Source organism: Pavona decussata, unplaced genomic scaffold (assembly GCF_977016875.1).
Source record: "Pavona decussata unplaced genomic scaffold, jaPavDecu1.1 SCAFFOLD_207, whole genome shotgun sequence".
Lineage (NCBI taxonomy): Eukaryota > Metazoa > Cnidaria > Anthozoa > Scleractinia > Agariciidae > Pavona > Pavona decussata.
This window is the reverse complement of record NW_028145612.1, coordinates 610410-630635: the sequence shown is the minus strand read 5'-3', so window position 1 is coordinate 630635 and position 20226 is coordinate 610410. Positions and strand designations below refer to the sequence as shown.

Here is a 20226-nt window from a genome sequence, read left to right as displayed (position 1 = left end):
ACAAACTGCCGTCTATCGATCGATAGACGGCACCTGTGTAGCCAATCAGATTGCGCGTTACGCGATAGTCGGTCACTGAGGTATGCTAAGTGACAATAGTAAGTCCTCCTTGGTGGCTTAATAGAGTTTTTAGTAAATATCTCCGCCCGGGATAAAATGCATAGCAATCTAATGGCCAACTTTAAGAGTCTTATTCAAGTTACTGTACCACGCGTTCCGCACTGTTCTTTCCCAGCACGGAACTCATCCTTTCTAATTGTGTTTGACCACCGTACTTCCAAATGGATTGGAGATCATTAACAATTATTCCACGAGCGCGCGTTGGATATGAGATGATAGATAGCCAATGAGACACGTAGCACCGAGTTGGCTATAATCAGACCATATCCAACAAGAGCGAGTGGAATAAATGTCATAAAAAAAACAGCCAAGAAATATTGCTAGATCTTGCTGATTTCGCTTTGCAAGAACCAGAAAACAATTTCAATGGTCGCTATTTGTCAGGCATGGCACAATGGCTGATTTACTTTGGCCGCTAAGGAAACCAAAACTCTCAAATTGCATTATCCAATGATTACTTTTTAAAAATGTTATTTATGCCTAAATCTTGAAGTTATCTAAATAACACGTACTGTAAGAGACTGACGGAGAACTGCCTTATCAGAACCGGCAACAGATCATGCAGAAGGAAATTAAACTGCCACAGCTGTAAGCAAGACCCTACTTCTAAATCCCGATATTAACACAGAAATCACGATCACCACGGGCTTTCCACGACGTTCTTAAAGTCTTCAAAATTTTTATGTAACAAAATGTTTAAAATCACAATATCAATCTAGCTGAGAGTTTGGCTTTTGCGTGTCTGTTGCCGGCCATGCCTTTAAGGCTTTCAATATCTGTCTTGTAAATATTTAACGAGAATGAAACTTATATTTTCAAGTTTGCTGTGATTTGAGGACGACATGAAATGTTCACCTCATAAACTAAAAAACTTCAGTTGACTCTCTCTCGAAAAATAAACGGTAAAAGACAAAATTTCCGTGGGCAGCATACAGCCAATAACGCAGAAATTACGGACTCCTGTAAGTGGCGAGAATCTTGGATTTTTTCGAGGAGAATGGCATAAGGCGCTCTTAGAAATGTTCGTCTGTTTTCCTTTTTAAGATCCATATTGGCCTGCCTTTTGATTTGACGTCCACAATTTGATTAAAACACTTCAACAAACTATATACAGAATAAACAGTCAAGAAATTATAAATAGTCACTTAACAACGTAGACAGCACGTCGCCAAGGTAGTATCAAAACTTGGAGGTTTAAGTCGGATTTCATACGACTACTTAAAGCATATTGGTCACCTATTTCAAAATCAACCGCGCAAACAGTGCCGTGCGCAGGCCTAGTCCCCTAAGAGACTAAGCAATACAACACCGGTTCCTTACTCCTGACCGATGGGTTTTGCCCTTCTTTCCTCGTCTACCATTCAGAAGTTCTTGTTCAGACCACTGCAGACGAATACCCGTGGATATATCTTCTATACGGTAGTAAATTTCATCCGCCCTTGGTCTCTCGCGAGGAACATAATTCAAAGCATCTAAGACCAAGTTCCGGAATCCGTTCTCTTCATTGAGCATATAACCTTGGGTAAACTCCCCCATGGCCGTTGGACCGAGAATCGACATGGCGTAACCGAGGCCGATTTTAACACCTCCCGAGACCTTCACAAACGCGCCATACCATCTCTTTTCGTTGGTCGAAAAGGCGAAGTCTCGTACGAGAATTGCGTTGAATAAAACTCCGAGAGAGAATATATCCGCTTTTTCTGTGTAACGGCAGCGAAAGACCTCCGGAGCCATCCAATGAGCGGGGCCAGTTCCCGAACGCATATAGTACTCCGCTAATCCGAGGGGCGAGCAACGCGTGTTAACTCGCTTCAACGATAGAAACTCCCTTGCCAAGCCAAAATCACCGAGTTTCAAGTCTTCAGTCGTTGAATTTGTCAGCAAAACATTGTCTGGTTTTAAATCGCGGTGGACGATTTGACACGAGTGCAGATAGCTCAAAGCACTCGCCATTTGACTCAACCATTTGAGAGTTGTCTCTCCACTACTCGGTTGCGATAGCCTCTCATTTAAAGTGCCGCCGGAGCAGTATTCGGTTAAAATCAAAACGTGAAATCCCCCGTGCCAATCTTCGAACTGATCTGCCGCTACGATTTTAACAATAAAGTCATGATTGACTCGACGAAGAGTTTCAGCTTCGCTGATCGCCTTGCCAAGAGAGGAAGAATCCAAACAAACGACATCTTTCAGAGCGTAGAACACGGGAATGCTACTGAGCAAATCCCTCGCCTTATACACCACACCGAAAGCTCCACTGCCGAGTACACTGTGAATCTCAAGCTCGGTTGCTTCTACAACGATTGCTTGGCCAACTCGCAGGGAGACAACCCTGTCCGAAGGCATGTTTTTCTTCATTGACGCGAAGACCCTTTGGTGAAAGCTTTTTCGCACTTGTAAGAATCGACCAATATCGTGTTCTTATCGGCTTATTATTGACCTAATATACAATATAAAAGACATGTTTATTTCGACCACAACTAAAGGTCATATTGATCTTTGCTGCTGAAAAACGGAAACAATACTGCCTGTAAGTTTTCCTGATCATGCTTCAGAACACCGTAAATAGAACAAGGTTTAGAAAACAAGAAAACTGCAGGCACAAATCAACAAGTTAAAAAGATGTCAGAACACAAAGCAGAACTGTTGAAATTGTAAATATAAAATCAAGAAAAGTAATAACCGCAAGAAAACTAGATTCAGTGATTTATGACTGGAATCGGTTAGCAAGTATGAATTATAAATATAAGCATCTTGATTTCCATAAGGAAGATCCCGGCGTAAGAAATCGTTGCAAATTGATCATGGAAAAACGTAGTCGATGAATGGATATTAATCGAACATTAATTAATATAAGTAAGTGTCTTTATTTATACTGCAAAATAAAATAAAGAATGTGTCACCCGACACGGTACAGTAACAGCTGGTATTTACAAATAAACTATTTCACACAGCAATAAAAATATTTTGAAAAATATCGATTAATATCGATAATAAGCAGTTCGTTAATAAGAATCGATTACTATCGAGAAGCATCGATTTCATCTTACATCGAACTCCGTCGAAAATTCCTCGATATAGCCTTCATTTAATTTTCTTCTCGGTTGGGAGTTGCATATGAGCTTTTACCGGCCAGTTTATTTTGATAGATGTGCAAGTCTCTTTGTAAGCGGGTCAAGAACAACCTGGGCCTAGTTGTTCGAAGCCCGATTAAGGTAATCCTGGGTTAATGTCAACTTTGGTTCGAGTTCAGTATTACTAATCAATAAAGATTCTCTAAAACGAGTTTTACCTCTCAGGTTTGGCTTAACGTTTCCTTGCTTTTAGTTTAAAGCCCGGGGGGGGGGGGGTACTCCCCGTAATTCTTGGTGGGGGTGTGCCGCCCGGGTCTTCAAATCCCGACCCTATATCAGACCTAAACATGCCATTTTCCACACCCGTTTTCAGACCTGACCTCTAAAATTCATACCCGTTTTCAGGTCTGATAATTATGCATCAGTGCCGAACGGAAGTTGACGCAAGGAGCAAAAGTGAGTCAAAAGTAAGCTGGAACGACATAGTTTATCTATTTCTTTTTCTCGCTATCAGTTAGTCGTTCTAGTTACGTACTGAGAAGAAAAATATGTTTGTAAGCTTTCGTAAATGTTCCCCGCCCCAAAAACCCGACCCGATTTTAGACCGTAATTGTCAAAATCTATACCCGTTTTCAGACCAAAACGGCTCAAAAACCATACCCTTTGGGGCGGCACATACCTATATACTTTATATAGGGGAGTACCCCCCCCCCTGGGGTTTAAAGTAGCCGGGCGAGGAAACCTGGGTTAACATTTATTGAATCATGCATCAGCGTTTAATCGGCTTTCGAACAACCGGACCCAGGTGAACAGATGCCGACACCCGCTAACTCGTCCCGAGTCCACGTCTTTCCTCGGCGCGGCTACAAACTATTTCAATGAACAGCTAGAGAACAAGCAAACACATCGCCGGTTCATTTAAGATCAGACCGTGATGATAAGAGTGAAGACCGTAAACCACCAGAACAAGCATTTCATCGATTAGATTTTGAGTCATGTGAAATCGAGTAATTAAGACAATCGGTCGCGGGGTTGTTACCTGAAGTGGAGAAGGAAAGGAAGACGAAATTTTCTGCCTTTAGCAGCTGAACACCCGGCCGCCGCCACGTTTGTTTTCTTCTCCCTATTACTGGTCTTACTGGGACCTTCCGAGCGAAGGTAGTTTTCATAGTACAGTACTAGGATCTTCCTAGACGGCTAGGATCTTCCTATCTCTCAGCTAGGAAGATCCTATCGCTAGAAAGATGCTAGCGCTAGGGCCAAGTACATCTTTTCGCATGTAAACTGAATACAGGTAGACTGTTCACAGTCCCCCTATTTTTCGATTCTCGAGACTGGAAGCGAGCGCGATCTGGGGAGAGTGTCTGAACTACCGAGGGGAGCAGGAGTGGGGAGGCAGCCCCTCCCCACTTAACAAACCCCCACTCCGCTTCCCTCGCCTTCCCTCGGTAGTTCAGACACTCTCCCCAGATCGTGCTCGCTTCGCTCGCTTTACAAACCAAGATGGCGACAGCTCCATCGAAGCATACCAGTCTCGACAATCCCACGGAAAAATATGAACAGTCTAGAATACAGTAAACATATAGCAATGCTAGAATCTTCCTCCATGAAAACAATCGGTCAGTCTCGTTCCCAGGGTCATACGGCTGTTTGGAGGAGGTACGGAGTCTGGGGCAAATATTCACGTTTCCGGTGACGTCACGGAAACGATGAGACATGTCTGGACAAATCCTATGTATTTTCCGTTGTCACTTGTTCACGAAGAGATAAACTTTCAGCTAGTTAAATTGCTCAAATTGTGATTCTACACAGTAAAAAGTCATCATTTCAATGAATACAACTACAATTCACGTCATTTTTTGTTTGCTATAGAGACGGACTTTCGATCATACTTTTTCACTCCAAGATTTTATTACAATCACTGCCAACCAACGACTCTTTATTTGCATTTATGAACCTGTTTACTTGCTTACTTCCAACTCATTAGCATTATTCTTTCACTACTGTTCATTTAAGTGACTACTGTAAAATCGGATTTGGTGCGACAAATTGGTTAAACGGTAGCGGCAGGTAGAAACACGAATGAACGAGAAAAAACGTGTGGAAAGAAAAATGACATCAGAAAATCATAACCTGTGTGGCACTCGTCTCCTTTGCAAGAGCGCGGAATGCACGTGAAGCTTTTGTTCGCTTTTCGCGCTCGCAACGCAGGCTAGCTTAACCGCGATCAAACATAAAAAATAAGAGAATTAGAGAAGTCCATTAAAGATAAAGTTTTTACTTTGAAAGCCCAAAGCTGATAAGTTTTTTGAGAGTCTGCGAGTTACTAAACCATTTTACGATATACTAAAACGTTTCAGGAACCATGAGGTGAACCGCTATGTCACACATTCAAACAGAAAACAAAGACTACCACTACCACTGTTTTGGCGCCTGCCGTGCAGACCAGCTATCGCTCTATGGGATTATTAGTATTACAAGCATTACAAGAGATTATGATGATCTCTTGATTATCAAAATATTGACCCCTCACGACATCTCATAAAAACGTTAAACAAACCAGGTCGGTCGGTTACTGATGTCAGCTCCCCATTCAGTAGTTTGTGTTCCTCACACACAATCAATCTACTTACCCGAAAAGCCGTGTACATTAAAATTTACTCTCAAACTAATTAAAGGAAAATTTCTTGTTGTTCGATAAAACCACCGTAAATAACCTTCCTTCCTTCCTATTCACGCACAGCATAACCTTGCCTGACTCTAGCCTGTACAACAGGCGTTACTTTTATACGTTTTTGGGTGCTCCGCGCTCGCTTTTCATCAAACCCAACCTTTATCCGACTATTCTCACGACAGTCCAAAGTAGTGAACTGGATTTTTCAGTAACAGTTGCCTCACCATCTCCCCCCTCACGATAGATTTCTCTGCCCACCATCATTCCCTCGGCCTCAACACCCTCAGCGCCTCTGAAACACTCCCGCTAAATTAAAGAGAGCTAGCAAACTCGCCGTGCTGCAAGTCACGTAAAACACACTGTTATCTTTCATCAACTTCAAACCGTTCTCTTCAGTAAAATTGATTTCCATATTGTTGTGTCAACGCAAAGAGAATTGTTTTCGACACACTGAGCATTGTAAATGTTCAGACACCACGAGAGAAAATGATATCGCTTTGATTAAAAGGACAATTTTTCTGCTATTCATTACGTTTGTGGAAATTAAAACCAGTGAAAGTGTTCGTCCCTCTGGAAAATTACTCTGTTGGCGAAATGATCAAAAATTCGTTTTCATCTGTGGGCGAAGATAGTTGTGTGACAAAAAAATTCAAAAGACAAGTAAACAATTTAATAGTACTTGTAACCGAATTTCCACCAGAAGCTGTGTGGCAGCCGCACCCGCGAAAAAAAACACATCACAATCGCTTATAAAGGAGGACAACAAGATCTTGCATTTTACTTGATATAAACCGGAACATTATTTATAAAGTAAATGACCTATGCAAGAATATATTCACTAAAATGCACTCAAACGAACCCGTGTGGTTTAACCAAGTCATGTCTATATTTAAACTCTTTGTCAAACAACAAAGCTTGTTTGCGATAAATCTTTAGAGGGGATATCAATGTTTTGAACGTGGTGTTGTAAAAGATCTACGACATTTATGGTGACGTGTCACAATTCTACGGTCTATTGATCACAAAAGCAAATCAAGCTTCATTCAAATTCGGTGATTTTATCTCATCTTCAATTCCAAAGATCATAAATTGCCTCGTCTATTTTTTCTGCTCTAAATGGTTCGATTTTCTTCGCTGTAAAATGTCTTGTTGACGCTAGACTTAATGGGCTTGTTTCCGGACGGGCGAATTATTATATTTTTAGGACAAAATTCATTATTCCAGTTGCACCACTGCGCGTAATTGAATCAACTACTGGCAAACGCTTAAAAGTTATCCCAGAAAATCGGGATTGCATAAAAGTATTTTAAACTTAGCCGAAGAAGACAGTTTTTATTAACGACAGCCGAAATCTGACGTTTTCAATTGAAAAAAAATCCGCATGTTTGAAATGGTTTTGAAAAGTACTTCACTGGCTTTTTAAACCTGTCACGAACGCCGGCTAGGGGATTCCCCGTTCGTCATCTTTCGCATCGTTGTCATGGCGACTGCCCGGACATGCCCCCCTGTTCTCAAGTATGATTGGCCGAAGCCCGATTCTTTACAATAGAACCGTTTTTGGCAACATTACATCATCGAATAAATAAAATTTAGAAGCAAGTGTGGTGCAATTTTACTAGTCGCTTGCACCGGTTAAAAGCGGTCGCTCGGAGCACAGCTACTCATTCCTTGTTATCTGTTGATCTGATCACACGTGTCTTGATCTAGTGTTCGTTTGCCAGTGGAAAGGATCTTTACCTCCTTCACTTTTGGAAGCCATTTGAAGCTATCCACGCAGAAGTAAATCGTTTCTCTTTGATTTTCAAACCTGTCACTAGATCACCTTTCAACTTTCACCATGATGCGCGCCAACTACAACAATGAACACGGCACCGATGTGTCGCCATTGAATGACTTTGACAGTTTCCTAGATCTAGAAAACTTTTGGATTTACCAGGAGGAAAAGGAGGAAAGTGCGCAAAGTGTTCCTGATTCAACCCTGGACCTCAACGGAATGCCTGAATGGTTAAGCGAAACTCACCAGCCGCAGGTTTTGGTCGATGATGATAAATTTAAAGTTGCGGACGAGCTGAGCCCGTCGCCTTCTGAATGTAGCTCTACAGGCACTGGGCATTTTTTCGGCGAAGAGCAGCAACTCAGTGCCAGGGAATCTCAGTTCACTGAGAAAGAACTGCGCGAACTTTCAGTCAAAGATGTCAACCGACTTCTAAAAGAAAGAGGGCTGTCGAAAGACGAAATCGCTCGAGTCAAGCATCGACGAAGGACGCTGAAAAACAGGGGCTACGCACAACACTCCAGGCTTAGGAGGATTGAGACTAAAAACACTCTAGAGAAAGAGAAGATAACTCTCGTACAAGAGCTTGAACGTCTGCAACAACAAGTTTCTGTAGCAGAGCGGGAGCGAGACATGTTCAAGAAAAAGTACCTCAAACTGTTAACAGAAGTCTCCAAGATGCCCGGCAAGGTACTCAAGATCACTCCTCTCCCAAAATAAACTAGACTTTCCTTTCTACGAGGAGAACATTTGCTAGTAGAAAACACTGAAGTTTATAAACCTTTGTACATGTACAAGTGGTCGAGTTCCAGAAGAGTTGGACGAGTTGTTAATTCGCTGCGCGCTCGCAAGCGTAGAACTTTCCGTGTAGCCTTAACAGTTTAGAAACTTAACAACAGTCACGTAATTACACATTTAATTAAGAGTTTCTTGTTAGTTTCGATATTTTAGCTCGTTTAGCCGGGGATCTCGCCCGGATCGCTAAGTGAAAACGTTTCAGAACGTCGCTCAACGTTGCGTGACGTAATGGTATATTTTTGTTTATGTGGTGGTTAACCGCTGACCCAGCGGACGCAAGGAAAAAAATCGATAGTTTTTCAACTATCATGTTATATACATAGTTTCTTACCATATATTCGAACGATCAAAACGCATCAAGGCAACATAAAACAACAACAACAACAAAACAAACAAAAACAAAAACTTCAGAAGACAACACAACTAAAAGAAAATTTTTGAAAAAAAAAGAGAAAATTTATTTTAAAAATGCAAACAAACAAATAAAAATTGTGCAAATCAACAAAAACAAAAACTTGTTTATGTTATGTACTTCAATAGGTGTGTTATTTTCTTGGGAGATTCCAGGGGGGAAGATTTTAACAGTACCCTTTCCCAAGTGTTAGTTAAATGAACGCTATATGTATCATAATAATTGTATGCTATTATTATATACTCACATTGCTAACATTTATAGAATGTCTCAACAAAATCCAGTTGCTGCAGAGGCCAGTCAGATTTTGGTTTTCTCCATTACCTAGTAGTGAGGAAACATTACAGACATTGAATGGTGTTTGTTTTAATATTGTATAAAAATGTTCATTTTGAAATTAAAGCACGCTTAAATTCCTTCAATACTGTGTGGTTGGTGTGTGTTGTAATTTTTTAAAAACTCTATACTACCCTACAATGATGACGAAATAACTTTTGGATTAATAGCATCCTGTTGTGCCACATTCAATTGGCCATTACTTTTGGGGGTTCAATTATTTCTCATCACACAAGCATGACCTCCTCTGCAGTGTGAGTCTTCTACATCATCAATGGTAAAAAAAGTGGTTGTATATCCTGGGCATTGTAATCAGCTTAATTTAGCTCAGGGGGCATTTTCGTGGTTCTGTTTTTTAGCTAGACAGGTATGTGCCACAACAAGGGGCATAGCTTTTTAACGGTTTTGGTCTCAAAATATAGGTTTAGATGTCAACCCATTTTTGTCTGAACGTTTGAAAACAAGAACAGAGTTTAGAAAATGGTTATGGATTTTAGAAGATAGGTCTGCAGAAAACTGGCATTGAAAACTGCATAATTTGGTCTGAAATAGGATTAGGGTTGCTCCCTCCCAGATATTTTCATGGAAGTGGAATCTGTTACTTTTTACTGTTATTTTATATCAGGCACAAAGTCAAATCATACGTCTTTCACAGCTGGTTGATTTCTGGTGGCACAGTGACAGGCTGATTGCTTGTCAACTGGGCTGAGAATTTCCATGTAAAATTATCGCATTCACAAGGCCAGCAATTTTTCTCAGACAAAATTCCACACTACAGAATATATTTCAATAAATGTGACATATGAAGGAACAGAGAAAATTTCAAAGCTACTTAAATGTGAAAAACAATTTATTGTTTTATTCACAAAAATGATTAACACAAAAGTAAAGTCATTCTATCCATTCTCAATGTTAGACCCATTTTTCACATTGAAATGTAGCCAGTGCCAGGACAGCTCGCCTCATGTAATACCGGTCTGAAACTCATCTTGGCAAAATTGAGCCAGCCAAGCTCATGTAATGACAGCCACTAATATTTATCAAATCAAAGTTGATCACTACCTAGATGGGGGTTTGCTTCTTTCAAGGCATCATATATTCTTAATGTTACTGTGTTACTGTTCTTATGAATAAATTATCCAAAGTCTTGCCATGAACAGTATGACATAGTACAAGAAAGTCAATCAATATCATCTCATGACAGGGTCAGTATGAGGGTGAAGGAACATTACATGTTAATTTTTTGATCAGATTTCAGCCATCTACTGACCCAAAAGCCAATCAATTTTCCAATCTTGCCAATTCAGGCTTATATTTGGTTAAGGTCCTACCACTATAAAGGTTATCTGCTTTAAACTCCTCTGCCCCTCGGCAAATCCCAGTTTAGCTTACACTTTAAAAAAGTCTGGCTTTAGAGACCCCACTCTACATTGAAATTCCTATCACTTTCCTTGGAGGGGGGGGGGGAATATGCATTGGATATATCCTGGAACCAATTAACTCAATACTCAGCAGATCATTGCCATGATCTGCTGAACTGCAGTGAGCATACAAGTACTTCAGATCTCTAGTACTTGCCATGAGTGCAATTCCTTCATTGCTGAGACAACAGTTTCTGCAGGTGTAGCAAGTTTTACTATCAGTCAACATGAGGGGATTTAGCACAGAAAAAATTATAGTGGTCTAGAGATCAAACGGTCTCAAGTAATAGACTGGAGGGCCCCAGTCAGGGTATTCAAATTGAAAACAAGCAAGATGAGCACAATATAGAAATAATAATTTGTGAGAGTGGAAGGGGTTCATTAGGCTTGGATAAACTATGCTGGCATAATTTTAGCATAATTAATTCACTGTTAGCCTACTTTCACTTACCTCAGTGTGGCCTGTGTACAGCCGCCCCTTCCCCTCAGGAAAATCGGGGAGAGAGACGTCCGTGTTTGACCGTTGATAATTGTGTTCAGAAGTCACGTGATTTTTTCAAGAATCTGTGGAAAATTATGTGATTGGCATATACTCTCTGATCATTACATCATGCAAATAGCTCATTTGGTTGACGTGTGCTTCTTCAATCATCACCCTCATGTGCCCAACAGATGGACTTGTGAAATGAGTTGTATTTCATGTGTTTTTTGTAGAAATAACATTGTCGAGAATACGGATAAATCTCATTGACAAGTGGAAGAATACAATGTATCTTTTTGTTTTGTTTTTACAGGAGGCGTGCAGGCTACGTTTTCCAAGCAAGTCTAAACATGTCGAGCGATTTTTTGTTGTGTTTTTCATCAATTGAAAAATTAGGTGACAGTTCCCCCAAGGTCGTGGAGCATTTTAATGCCTACAATCAGTTTGCTGGGCATCCTACATCTTGTTGCACATGCAACATCTCGTCACATCTGTAAAAAAACGCCTTCAAAAACTACAGAAGCAACGTTGCCGGACTTTGCCAAAACCTAGACACGGGAATCATCCAAGATTGCAGTTGTAAAGTTTTCAAGGCAGAATTCAAATTTCAATAGATTAAATTCAGTTTCTTCTTCACCAACCGATCATAACTCGCTAAGGTGCTTTATATTCAATTCTTGTCAAAACCAAGAGTTTTACACTTATTCTCATGTTAGACCTGCTATTGTTGAGTGACCAGCTCAAGATGAACATATAACGACACGCTGCAGATGGTCACAATTTAGCTGTTTAGCAGATAATGTTTCATAATTTATGCAAAATGTAACTCCCGAACAGCATGACACTGGAACACGATTAGCAACGCCATCACACAGACGTCTCTTTTCCAAGTGCAACAAGGGAAATAGGAGATGTCTGCATGCAGGCTAACCTCAGTGGCATTACAAAAAAAAGCACCCACAATTCCACTTGCCAAAGGTCACCCTAAAGTGGCTAACGGTATTCAAACCTAGGAGACCCAGAGGCAGCCAGTCAAGGGGCAGGGGAAATGGTGCACAAAAGGTTTCAAGAACTTCCTTAAAACTTTTGTCGCACCATATCCCCTGCCCGCCAACCGACCTCCCTTGGGTCTCTGAGGAATGGCAGCATAATTTCCAAAAATATATATATTAAATTCCAATACAGCTAACTCAGAATAGCAAACATATATTCCAGCAAAATTTTGTTGCCCAAGCATAATTTTAAACATAATACATTATATTCATGAGCACTACCAGTAGGCATAATACACCAATTTAAGCGAATAATGATTCATCCAAGACCACCCCTCCCCCCTTCCTGAACCTTCTAACATGCAGAAATATCTATAACCTATTAGCTTATAAGCGTATCAATGATTGGTGTAAAATATATAATTGTTAAGTGTTTCTTAACTCAAGCTGTGATTTTCCCTTCTGGAAAAATAGACCTTTGACATATATCAGGGCCTATGCTAGCTCCTCTACATTTTGCTTGCAGCTGCTTGCAGGCAAAACTAAAGATTGTGTCTCTGTGACAATTTCAATAACAAAAGCTCGTCGCACTTCTAGATTCACTTACTTTTCCTCATATCATGGCATCCTGTTAAGCGACTAGCAGCTCCGTTCTTCTCGTAGTCGAGCTAGAGTCACCCCAAATAAAGTGCGTCATTTGCACCTCATCAACAATCACGGGCACTGACTGCTCACGTGACAATTACAGCTCACGTGGCACTGCTCTGACAGGAACGTTCTTGTTAGGGGTGGACGAGTGGGGGTGGGGGGGGAAAGGACAATTCCTGCAAGCAGTTCACCATCCAAAAAAAATTCCTGCAAGTAAACTGAACCAAACTATGATATCAAAACACAACGTCAAGTAGTTTTAATGTACATATCAAGAATATAACCTGCTCCTCTATCATTTTAACACATTTTAATTGTAAACATGTCTATGCTTTGTCTATGTCATTGCAAGTACCAGTGGACAACGGCTCTTTCAAGGGTCCCCAACCCTGCATTGCACACCGCAGGGAAAAATCCTGTAGGTCAAGCGTTCAACATTGCGCTCTACAGGTAAAACATCAAACGGCTGTTATAGGGCCCCCACCCTGCATTCCACGACCAACACAACCCGTGCTTTTTGAAAGTTACTGGCAGTGAACTCTTTGAAGCACGATCCATTTGTCGATTGGACAAGGCGTATTTATCTTCGACCGAGAAAGCAACACCGAATATACGTACTATATTGCCTTCGAACTTCTAACGCTTTTCACCTTTGCGTTCAACTGTAAAGAATGGTTAACGTCCCTCGAGTCATGATGTGCGATACCTTTAGTAGCTCATTTCTTTCTCGATAATCGCGATACTCGAATTTCGCGAAAATCGAGACTCCAAATGACACTGTTACCTTGAGCGGTACTGTAATTAAACTGTGCGAACCTTTATGATGCCTTTAACATTAAAAGAAGTTCTGTCGAAAAAAAATTCGGGCTCCCATGTCGAAATAAAATACATGCAGACAAATTGCACTAAAACAAAAATTCATCCACTGAACACCCCCCCCCCCCCCCCGTGATTTCTAATGGTCCTCTCCTTACGGTATTCGTAAAGGCTTGCCAGAACAGGTAACAAACGAACCGAATCCAACAACAGCACAACTAAGCCCGGGGTGGGGGGGGGGGGGCTACTCAGGCACATTAAAGTGGACTCTCTAGGGTTTCTAAGCGAATAACGGCAAAAAAATTATCCTATTTTCAGACCTTTTGGATAAAACGTACTCTTTTTTAGATCAAAATGGCTCAATGCAAATCTACTCGCTATTTTAAGTATGAGAACAAGAAAGCAACAGATTGACTACATATTCTTTGCGTGACTCTCTTTGCGTGACGTAATGTATCGTTCAACGCCGTGATCGGAATTTCCTCTAGAGTCACGCAAACCAATAGTGAGATGAAGCACAGCAGCAGCGTGCAAATTACTTCTGGACTCATTTGATTCCTAGCAATGTACGATTGGAGTAATGCCTCGAGACATCATTAATTATTAACAAATGAGGTTTGAAACAGTGGGAAGATGTGAAATCAGGACTCATTATAAGCTTTAAGCATAATAGGAATTCAAAACAAGAGTTAACGGTCAGAGAAAAACAAATGCAAACAACATGTTTCTTTTTAAAGGGGCACCAATGTAGTTGCTTGCTTTGTTTCGGGTTATTTAATGGAAGTAAACAGGTGCAAGGTACAGACACTAAATCAACGCTATCCACTTTGGCAAAGGAAAACTCATAGAATTCTCACAAGAAGCCGGAATCTTGTCGAAGTTGAAGCGAAAGAAAAATACTCACTTGCTCATTATTCTCAAATGTTCTTGGTTTAGTTCAGAATGGGGAACAAGCAGGCTGCTTTTACGGAAAGTCAGCTTGAAGACTACCAGGTTAATTTTTTTGTTTCTCCAAACAACTTCATCAATGTATATTTTCCCAATTGTTGCGTGATGGCCAATCGATCTTTTTCTGTTCTTGACTGATTCCCTCTCTCTTTTCATTTTTTAGGACTGTACCTATTTTAATCGAGCTGATATTTTGAGGTAGGTAAGCTTATGATTAGTATAAACTGTGTACCCTTTCAGCAATTTTCTATATAAAAAAAAATTGAAGAGCCGTATGTTACTATGATACTGTACATGTCAGTGATTAGTATTAAGATTGCGGATATCATGAATATTTGAATGAATCCTAAAAATATAGATTAACTGAGAAATGATTAAAATAAAAATTGTCAAGCACAAATTCATGTAGTTGAGGGCGGATGAAGAGTGGTTAATCATTTTATTTGAGTTAGGTGACACTGTAATATCTTCATGTAACCAAACATAACTAAATGGTGAGCCCGTCTTTAGTTTGACGCAATCAGGATGTTCAGCGATTCTTTCAGTGAATATCAGGCTGTTCGGAATGCTTTAATCGCCTCAGAAATTCGGACTGATTTAGGTTTAAAAAATATAAAAAGTTTTCTTTGGCAAAATCACAGCTCAGAATTTCGTAACACTGAAAAACCGGCTTATTCCTTTCGTGTTCTGAGGGGCAAATATCTCGATAAAAATTGTAAGGTAGGGTCAGCTAGCATTTTTGTAAAGCCAACAACAGCTCGTAGATTCGGGGAATAAGATTTCGTTTCCCAAAATTTTGTGCGACTGAAATTTTCAGCTTTATTACACCCATTCTGAAATCACTGGTGATCTTTGTAATCTGACTGGCTCTCAACAGTGCGATTTATTCCCAAATTGCATCATTTTTTGCTCTAAATCGCATCCTTTCTTTAGCCCATCAAAATGGAAATGAAGTAACAAAAATAGAATATTAACATTGACAGTGATACTCTGTGATTTCAAAATAGGTGTAACAAAGTGGTAATTGAACTTTGTGTCGTGCAATTTTGGTCTGAAATCATACTTGTGATTTCAAATCAAACTATAGCGCTGCGCGCTCGTTCGATTTTGAAATCACGCGTATGATTTCAGACCAAATTGCACTCCACTCAGTTCAATTGCCAATATTAAGCTAAGCATCCAAACAGATCATACCGTATTAGCTTATACAAAATTATATTCCTTTAAAAGTCCTGTCAACCTCCCAAAAGGGTGAAACAGTTGTCCACGGCTGCTTTCTAGTCTTGAGCGCTCGTCTCGGTCAGGTTTGGCCCATCGTAACACTCACAGTGAATTGAAAGAGATTTGCAGTGTCTTAGGGCAATTTTCCTTATACCGCATCAACTCATTATTGATAATTTTCTTGATAAATCTTGACTTTGCTTCACAAAAATGTCAATTACCACATCTGTATTGCGCAACTTCTCCATTCGTAAGAAATGAGCTGATTACCTTCAACTGTAGTTAGGAGCCAATCACAGCACTGCACGCGCTTGCTCATATTCATTGTTGCACATGAAGTAAACCGCTGGATGCTTTTATTGTCCCGTCAGGATTCACAAGAGATACAGAGATTTAAACACAGACCTTATCCCGGAAGACTTCACGGGACTTGAAGTTCAACCAAAGATGAAATACAAATTTCTTCAACAACTTCCAGAACTAAAAGTAAGTCAAACTGCTAAAAGTGGTTTTTTTTTTTAGAATTTTGAAAGGTCACAAAAATCTACTGAGAACCAAAAGGGTAGCAACTAAATCCAAGTATTAGAACTTCATAGTCATTAGAAATTGCAACATAAAGATTAGTGCGACTGACTTCTGCACTACCAAAAACGTAGGCGATGTTCTTCTGTCGATGGTATATCTTTGAAGTGAAAAAAGTGGTTGCAATTGTTATAGAAAGGGTATAAGGGGTTGAAGAGTTTCTCCGTATTACCTTATTACCGGAGTTCCCACTCTTCCGGGTCTTTTCCTAATCTGCAAATAGTGCTGTGCGTACGCGTTGTGAGCTCTTATCAGGCTTCGCGATCACATTTCCTGCCGGAAACTAGGTGAACTGTTTAATTCAGTGCTCAGTTTTCATTGTTTTGTTTAGGAGAATCCCTTTAGACGAAGGATCTGTGAAGTATTTTCACCTGACGGGGATGGCGGGTTAACATTTGACGATTTCCTCAACATGATGTCTGTCCTTAGTGAATCGGTAAGTTAGAGACAAGCGATTTTATAGACTTTTAAAGGTGGGCATAGGACATGTCTGGAGATGGGAGTGGCCATACTAAGAAGCACAACCGAAAATAGTGCGAGGTGAGCAAAATAGATGGCTAGCAGAACTGTGGTGCGTTCAAATAAAGTAGCTGCCTGATTTGCTGTTGAGTGCTTGGAATGTAACTTAAATTGTCGTTAGATTACTAAAGGATCCGGAATTCCTGTCCAACGCCCTGCTCACTTCGGATCAGAAGAGGGCTAAAAGTCATGAGAATGTTCTGATGGAGAATATTCTGATGGTAAGCATAGAGGACGTTATAGGGAAAGAGTACTAAGACTAGTTTTCTAATGCAGGCTCCAAGGGAATTGAAAACAAAGTATGCATTCAAGATATTTGGTAAGATTTTTTTGATAGTCACTTAATGTTGCTACTAAGAAAAATCTGATTTTATACACTTCACATGTAAGCATTACTTTTCAAAAATAACAAACTGTCATAATTCTACACCAGACTCATGATTACAAACACTGAGAAACTAATATATAAATTACACCTCTACGTGAAGTCTCGATCTCCACTGCTCTATTCTTTGAGTCGGATCAAAGTCCGAAGTCGATTCAATCTTCTGTGTTTTTTCGTATGTTATCAAGACTTTGATGGAGACGAATATCTCGGCAAGGAAGATCTCAAACTGACTTTGCGAGCCATCACGGCCAGCGAACTTACGGACGACGAAATGGAGTACGTCACTGAGAAGGTATTTGACATAAACGCTTGGAAAACCAAAGCAATCCTGATGCCAGGTAAACTGGTCTGGAAAAACTTGAATTGCACATAACGAAGTGAGAACATTGAAGTATACAACAAACACAATTACAATTTATAACACAGTTACAAATGAGTAAGGAGAAGAGCAAAAAAAATAGAAAAATCAGATACTTTTACCTTGTAGACAGCTCAATCATTAACGTATACAATTGACGTAGTTAAGGAATGTTATACTGGTTCTTCAGAACTTTCAAGAGAATAAATAATTTACAATCAATAATGAGAAAAATAACTTTATTTTTGAAGAGAAGATTTGAATAGCTTTCTCCGAGTTTTTTTTTTTTTTTTTCGAAAGGAAAGAGGCAGGTCATTCCAAAAATGTTTACTTGGCCTTTGTGTATCTCATTGAGATCCAGGCTTGGTACCTGTCATGTTAGTGAGCAGGCAACTGATTCGGTGCAATGATATTCATCCATATCTCCTAGACTCTGTAGGCATTTTACAATGAGCTTATGGGAATTTTTTCGGCTGTATCTCTTCTTCTTCTTCTTCTTCTTCTTCTTCCATTTTGTAAAGTTGTTGGAGGAAGCAGACCTGGACGAAGACGGCTTCTTATCTTTCGCGGAGTTTGAAAACGTTATCGCCAGATCACCGGAGTTCATGAAGTGAGTTAAAACAAAGAATCTTATATCCCTTATTTCACGAAGCTGAACTGTTGACGTCCTTTTCCACTTATATATCCTAAATATCGGTCTGTGAAACACCACCAAATTAACTCATAGTTTTACTCCATAATATCTCCAGATGTAGATAGAATAACTCCAAACTTCTAGTATAAATGGAGTCATTTTCTGACTCCTTAACGTATCGAAACTTAAATCCCACATAATAAGGAGGAAATTTCGTTTTGGAGTGATAGTAACTTGATCAGAATGAAGTAACTTAGAATCAAAGAAATTCCACTTCGTAAAGGGCCCAGTTGTTCAAAGCCCGATCAGTAAGCCAATCCTGGATTTACGCAAACTTTGACTCGAGTTTAATTGCTTATCGATAAAGACTCCTCCAAAAAAATTGGCCCTCAGTTTTTACTTAGAGCTTTCTTTACCTTTAGTTTGAAATTAGCCTTTAAAACCAGTTTAACGAGCGAGCTGAAAGCCTTGATTAAAATCTAATCGTGGGCTACCGTTAATTAGCTTTCGAACAACCCAGCCCATGTGTTATAACAGTTTGAAAATATTGCCTACAAAACCCTTCAACTGCGTGTCGAAAAAGTACTTTTATTTCAAAACGGTTAATAGACATTTTTTTTCTTATTTTTTGCAGCAATTTCTACATCCACATATAAAACTTCGGAGACGGAGCATTCTTTCAGAGGCTGTATAAATATCAGTAAACCATTATGACGCCCTTCAGACTAAGAAGCGCTAGCAATCCAGCTATGTTTAACTGACTAATAAAAAAGTTTGTTCCTATAAAAAGTCAATAAACTGAGTGTATGCTGGCGTCTAACGAAAGATTTGGAAACAATGTCGCTTTCGTTTACTTCGAGAAGTTCGGGTTGTTTTTGTTTGTTTTTGTTTTCACTGTGTATTCAGTCGCATTTTATCTTACACATTTTTTTTATTAGTATTATTATTTGGAGCGCAATCCCATCACAGATGTTAATCCGCAATGATGAATGAACGAGAGGGCCCAGTGTATAAAAGGTAAAGTCAGAACTTACAAGGACAAGAATTTCGAGACTGGAATTTTGGATTCTGAAATTGGGAACGATTACATGTAACTATCTCCCTGAGGACCTGTTGAGACTAGGCACCCGTGCCAGGGCCCTGTGCCCCGACCGGTGCTGAAAACTGACGATGCTCAGACTCCTTGGTGCCTGAGATTGAAGTAATCGTGTTTGTTCGTCAATTTAGCGCCCGCCATTTTGTTCACTGTGTGTCTCAGGGAGGCAGGAGGAAAAAACGCGGGAACTGACAAAATCCTGTTCAGACCAGTACCCGTGCCCAGGAACGGTGCCCAGATTTTTGCTCGGACACCGGCAAAAAGTTATGTTCAGACTAGTGCCTGTGCCCAAGAACCGGGGAAAGGCACCTAGTCTGAACAGGGCCTAATTTAGAGATTATCGTGATTTACAAATAGGGCAGTTGTCACTTATGCTATGAGAGTACGCTAACACGTACAGAAAATCTCCCATGATATGTTAGAGCTTTCCGTAGCATTTGAATTGTTAGCCTGCGTTCCAAGCGAGCGCGAGAAAGGAACGAAAGATATCAAGGCAGAAAAGGCGAAAAAAAAAAAAAAAAAAAAAAGAATGGTCCTTTTTAACTTTAACTTGACGAGTCTCCCGAACCCTCGGAAAGGAAACTACAGCTCATGATTCGTATTTCTTTAGGAGATCAATTTCTGTTCAAGTCAGTAACTTTTGTGACTCTGAGTTTGTTAAGTTTACGCTCGAAAAACTTTCCGTATAAGTTCCATTGTAAAACTGTTTAACACAAAGGAAAACCGTAAACACGACAACCGACAGCTATTGATATGTGGCATAGGCTGTCGGTCAGTTTACCAATTTTATGAGTCGTGAATATGGGTGATTGCGGGTGTTGGAATTTTGAAGACTCGAACACAGTTTAATTTTATTTATTTATTTGTTTATTTTGTTTTTGTTGTTATTGTTGTTGTTGTTTCCTGTTAAAACAGCAGCCGCATCGCATGGTTTTGT

General features: G+C 40.0%; 3 protein-coding genes across 4 annotated transcripts; 2 read left to right on the top strand and 1 right to left on the bottom strand.

Annotated features, from left to right (window-relative positions):
• Nucleotides 1-558: 558 nt before the first annotated feature.
• On the bottom strand, nucleotides 559-9545 carry LOC146460744 (serine/threonine-protein kinase 35-like). The gene is made up of 2 exons (XM_085087558.1): nucleotides 9097-9545; nucleotides 559-2557 (listed from the first exon to the last, which is right to left on the bottom strand). Exon 2 carries the CDS (start codon nucleotides 2473-2475, stop codon nucleotides 1414-1416), a length of 1062 nt encoding a protein of 353 aa, XP_084943684.1. The 5' UTR covers nucleotides 2476-2557; nucleotides 9097-9545; the 3' UTR covers nucleotides 559-1413.
• On the top strand, nucleotides 3972-18912 carry LOC146460743 (calcium and integrin-binding family member 2-like). Of its 2 annotated transcripts, none has more exons than XM_085087574.1 (8): nucleotides 3972-4143; nucleotides 14655-14689; nucleotides 16084-16198; nucleotides 16626-16730; nucleotides 17090-17132; nucleotides 17387-17493; nucleotides 18081-18169; nucleotides 18828-18912. In XM_085087574.1, exons 1-8 carry the CDS (start codon nucleotides 4126-4128, stop codon nucleotides 18847-18849), a joined length of 534 nt encoding a protein of 177 aa, XP_084943700.1. In that variant the 5' UTR covers nucleotides 3972-4125; the 3' UTR covers nucleotides 18850-18912. The 2 variants fall into 2 exon arrangements, with proteins under 2 accessions (XP_084943700.1, XP_084943699.1); XM_085087573.1 differs by lacking the exon at nucleotides 3972-4143 and adding an exon at nucleotides 14341-14536.
• Nucleotides 7467-9271, top strand: LOC146460745 (uncharacterized). The gene has a single exon (XM_085087570.1). It carries the CDS (start codon nucleotides 7703-7705, stop codon nucleotides 8357-8359), a length of 657 nt encoding a protein of 218 aa, XP_084943696.1. The 5' UTR covers nucleotides 7467-7702; the 3' UTR covers nucleotides 8360-9271.
• Nucleotides 18913-20226: the final 1314 nt, after the last annotated feature.

Bases quoted from the DNA above. Each gene is read 5' to 3' on its own strand.
- LOC146460745 (XM_085087570.1), top strand. From the start codon at position 7,703: ATGATGCGCGCCAACTACAACAATGAACACGGCACCGATGTGTCGCCA.
- LOC146460743 (XM_085087573.1), top strand. From the start codon at position 14,486: ATGGGGAACAAGCAGGCTGCTTTTACGGAAAGTCAGCTTGAAGACTAC. The intron at 16,199-16,625 runs GTAAGTCAAACT...TGTTTTGTTTAG, and splicing joins AACAACTTCCAGAACTAAAA to GAGAATCCCTTTAGACGAAG. The intron at 18,170-18,827 runs GTGAGTTAAAAC...TATTTTTTGCAG, and splicing joins AGATCACCGGAGTTCATGAA to CAATTTCTACATCCACATAT.
- LOC146460744 (XM_085087558.1), bottom strand. From the start codon at position 2,475: ATGAAGAAAAACATGCCTTCGGACAGGGTTGTCTCCCTGCGAGTTGGC.